Source organism: Lupinus angustifolius, chromosome LG06, assembly GCF_001865875.1.
Source record: "Lupinus angustifolius cultivar Tanjil chromosome LG06, LupAngTanjil_v1.0, whole genome shotgun sequence".
Lineage (NCBI taxonomy): Eukaryota > Viridiplantae > Streptophyta > Magnoliopsida > Fabales > Fabaceae > Lupinus > Lupinus angustifolius.
This window is the reverse complement of record NC_032014.1, coordinates 21,162,884-21,167,814: the sequence shown is the minus strand read 5'-3', so window position 1 is coordinate 21,167,814 and position 4,931 is coordinate 21,162,884. Positions and strand designations below refer to the sequence as shown.

General features: G+C 35.1%; 1 protein-coding gene across 1 annotated transcript in view; it reads left to right on the top strand.

Annotated features, from left to right (window-relative positions):
- LOC109350523 overlaps window positions 1-3,437 on the top strand; it is a 5,098-nt gene extending 1,661 nt beyond the window's left edge. Inside the window, exon 2 of the mRNA XM_019591754.1 lies at window positions 3,244-3,437. Within this exon, the coding sequence (XP_019447299.1) occupies window positions 3,244-3,437 (194 nt within the window). The remainder of the gene's footprint in view (window positions 1-3,243) is intronic.

Sequence of the window (4,931 nt, the reverse complement as noted above, 5' to 3'; positions counted from 1 at the left end):
CACTTTACTATTTTACATTTGCATATCTTTCAAGATTCAATTGTAGTATAATATAGGGTTATGTCGAACCACAAGGAATTTGTAAGTATCAGAGTGCAACTAAGAGGGGGGTGAATTAGTTGTCTTAAAATAATGGCCGATTTTTCTGCAAAATCAAAGTTAAAGTGCAGCGGAATAATATGCAGAAAAATAATAGGAAATAAAATGAAAGAGATAAGGAGAAGAGAGTACACAAGGAGTTTTTATACTGGTTCACCTTCCTGTCCACCGAAGGTTACATCCAGTACTCTTGCCGCACAAGAGATTTTTCCACTAAGAATTATGAGTTGTAATTACAATATCTCACCCCGAGATCTCTATGTACCTTACACACTCCCTAATTCTTATACCCTTGGAAAACCCCTTTCCAAGTGAATCAATTCCCTTTCTCTTCACACCCCGTGAAAGAAAGAATTGAATATATTCCACTTTCTGTTCACACCCCGTGAAAGAAAGAATTCTTTACAACAATGAAGAATATTCAACTATGGCAGATTGCCTTTACAAGTATGAAACTTATGTAACTTGTAATCCAAACTCTGAATATATATAGAAGTATATAATGCTCTTTTGTAAAAGTCTTTGAAACACTTGAAGCAACTTTGCAAAATTAACTTGAAATTTTAAGAACAAGTTGCAAAGAGTTCAAAGATAAGTTCTAAGAAAAGTGTGAGAGCTTTTGAGAAAATAGTATGAAAGTTGTATGTATTCTCTTGTATATTGTGTGTTGTTTGTGTGAGAGTTTAGAGCCTTTATATAGAGTTTACAAACACCCTTTGAAGGTTTCTGAAAGTGTATGAGTTGTTTGGAGTGAAGAGATTTCGTTTGGAGTGAACACCTTTCACTTTGAAATCTGAAAAATACTTCCAACAGCTCTCAGTAATGGGTTACTCAAACTTTCTGTCCACTTGAAATTCGAATTTTACATTGAGTAATCGGTTACTCACTTTGAGTAATCGGTTACTCAAACTCTCTGTCCAACAGATGCTTAAATCTATCGATCTAAAAAAAACCAGTTTCATGTCATAATAGGAAATGAACCTCATATTTTTTGTTCTAGCATATGTGACAACACTCCAATCATATTACTACAACAACAATTCACCACGCCCTTCTATTTGTTACCTATCAAGGATGCTGATATTGTACTAGACATTAATTGGCTCCAAACATTAGGGCCCATTATTTCTTTCTCCATTCCCTCCATGCAATTCTCTATTGGACAAAATAATGTTACACTTACAAGTGAACTCAAATTTAATCCTCAACCATCCACTTTCCATGAAAGTTCTAGATTTTTATATACAAACAACATTGCTACTTTTCATGCTATCACTATTCTCCCTCCAGAAACATTGTCATCTACCCAAACCTGTTCTCCTATTCATAATACACATCCTCAAATTAAACTTCTCCTATAGAACTTTGACTCTATTTTTCAAACAGCCACTAAATTGCCACCCCCAACCCCATTGACCCCACAACCATTACATTCCTCTCCTTCATAACTCTACCTCGATTAACATCAAACTATATCAATACCCTCATTCACAAAAACAAATCATGACCTCTATCTTACAAAATATGCTAAAGATAGGCATTGTTATTCCTAGCTATTGTCCATTCTCTTCACTAGTGTTTCTAGTGCACAAGAAAGATGGTACTTGGTATTTTTATGTTGATTACGGGGCATTAAATTCTATCACTATTCCAGATTGTTTTCCTATTCCAACAATCAATGAATTTCTGGATGAATTAGGCAGTGCTAACATTTTTTTAAGATTGGCTGGAGGTCTGGTTACCATCAAATTCGAGTCAATCCTTCAGATACCCACAAGACTACATTTCACATATTTGATGAACATTACAAATTTTTAGTAATGCTGTTTGGACTCACTAATGCTCCATCTACTTTTCAGGCATTAATGAATGATCTACTTCGCTCTCATTTGAGGTGGTTTGTCCTAGTTTTTTTTATTATATGCTTATCTATAGTGCCAACCTTATAGATCACATACAACACTTACATATTGTGTTGGGCCTACTAGCTTCTAATCAATTTTATGCTAAGTTATTGAAGTCTGTTTTTGGGTTGATTATGTTAATATGGCATATAATTTCGGCTGCCGGTGTCAAGCCAGATCTGGACAAAATTCAAGTTGTATTGTCTTGGCCAACACCGAGATCTCTCATAGCCCTTCAAGGATTTTTGGGTCTTACTGATTTTTATTGTAAGTTTGTAAACAATATGCATCTCTTGCTGCTCCTCTCACCGACCTACTAAAAAAATAATACTTTTACATGGTCTGATGCGACACATTTGGCCTTTACAAATCTACAAACAACAATAATAGATACATCAATATTGAGTCTTTCAGACTTCACAAAGAGCTTTGATGTTAAAACTAATGCTTTTGTAGTTGCTATTGGTGATGTTCTTTCTCAATATGGTCATCCATTGGCCTTATTCAACAAAACATGTCTTCTCATATGTAGCATGCTTCCACTTATGTACATGAGAAATTTTTTGTTACAGAAGCAGTCAAGAATTGACGTCAATATATAATCGGTAGACATTTCAGAATATTCAAAGATCAACAAATCTTAAAATATTTGATGACTCACAATACATACACCAGAATAATAGAAATGGGTCACAAAACTTATCGGTTTTCAAGATGAGATTAGGTATAGAACTAGTACATCTAATCGAGTGGCTGACACTCGGTCTCGATGCTAGGATTGACCCTCTTGTGTTCACTTCCATTTCTTCTCTCTTTCGAACACTTACCAAGAAACTCAAAGAATATTATGCTACAATAGAAGATCAAAAAAAGTGAAATTGATGTTCTTATGAAAATAAGATTTTGTTTTTCAAAAGGGGTTCTATTTTATGAAAACAGATTGTTCATACATGATCTGCTAGATCTTGGAGCATCACTCCTTACTAAGTTTCATTCAACTCCAACTATTGGCCAATCTAGACTAAAACCCACCATTGCTCGATTGGCTACTTTGTGTGACTGGCCAAGCCTTTACAAAGATGAAAAGAGTTTTATTTAGTATTGTTCCATATGCCTTACAACAAGTATATTCTTGCAAAATAGAATGGGTTGTTACAACCACATCTAATACCAGATAAGATAAGGGGTGATATTTCTGTGAACTTTATCAATCTTTTACCTCTATATCATGGTCATACAGTCATTTGGGTTATTATTGACCGTCTTTCAAAGTATGCTCATTTTATCGGGCTTCCTTCCCGGTTCGGTGTTGAGACTCTGGCTCACCGTTTCTTGATTGAGTTCGTTCGCCTCCATGGTGTTCCAAAATCTATTGTCTCAGATCGTGATAGGATTTTTCTCAATCCATTTTGGAAAGATTTTTTCGTCTCCTAGGCACTACAATCTATTTTAGTTCAACTTACCATCCACAATCTGATGGACAAACAGAAGTGAGGAATCGTTGTCTTCAAACGTACCTCTAGTGTTTCTCTAGCTCACAACCAAATAAATGGTACTGTCACTTTCCACTTGTTGAATATTGATACAACACTGACAAACATTCTTCTATTGGTATGTCACCATTTGAGGATGTCTACGACCATTGGCCCTTCACCAACACCGATTCGTTCGACTTGCCTATTGCCATGGCTATGGTAACACATAGACTGTATCATAGAAAATAAATATTACCAACACTTAAACAAAATTTATTTCGAGATTAACAATGAATGATTTCTCAAACAAAGAGTGGGAGAATAGATGTTACCTTTGATATTGGTGATTGGGTCCTTTTAAAGCTTCAACTATACCGACAAGTATAACTATCTGTCTCCAAACAATTTTGTCCATACAAGATGAACTGCAGGATTGGAGCCAATAGTTATGAACTCTCATTACCACCAACAACAAAATTCATCCGATATTTCATGCGTCTCTCCTTCGCCAGTTTCATAGAAACCCAATTGAACAGTTTGTACCACTTCCACCATTTTTAGAGAACATGGAAGAAGTAGAAAATATTGAGACTGTGAATAAAGTAGCTCACATGCCAAAGGTTTCAACTAAGGCAATGAACATAGAAGAAAATATTCAGCTAGTGAACATAGAAGGAGAAGGTTATTTTTGTGTTAAACAACAAACACCTAATCTCTCTTTCAAAAAAATTGAACATTCTCAAAATAGTGCACTTTGTACTATTAAGAAGTTTTCAAAGCAACATGGTAGGGAGAAAAATGTGCAACGAGAGTGTAGGAACATGGTTAATAACCTCATATACCACATTTTTTCAAAGGAGCCATCCTATCCATTCATTCAAAATAAGGAGGTTCAAAAATTATCATCTCCACCATACATTAGTTCCACTAATAATACCAAAATTGCTTCCAAATGAGCCGTTGAATTCTATATCTCACAGAACAATTCCAAACAACTGTACGTAGTTTGGATTATCCGCCAAAACATGTCCCACTTTATGGCAAACAGCCTGACACACAGTCTCCATCCAACTACAAACTCCAAAAACTTGGACAACTTCGTGCAGAAAAGCATGGAAAATATGCCCAACTACACAATCCATGTGCAGACACGGTTGTATTCCCAACCGTGGGATTATCCACCCCAATTCAGCCACCATCTAGAATTGTGAAGAAGATTTTGCTCCTGACCTTGGCACGATTTTGATGAAGACACCAACATCACATAAAGAAGAAAATGAAGAATACTTTTAAAGACAATGAAGATAAAGCTTCAAGGAATTTGAATCTAAGTCTTTAGGTAATTCTATCCTTATACTCTATTATATACAAATAGTAGTAATGCTCAAAAGTATTTTAAGAGAAAATTGAAAACTACAAGTATAAATGAAAACAATTTTCAAAATAATGTGTA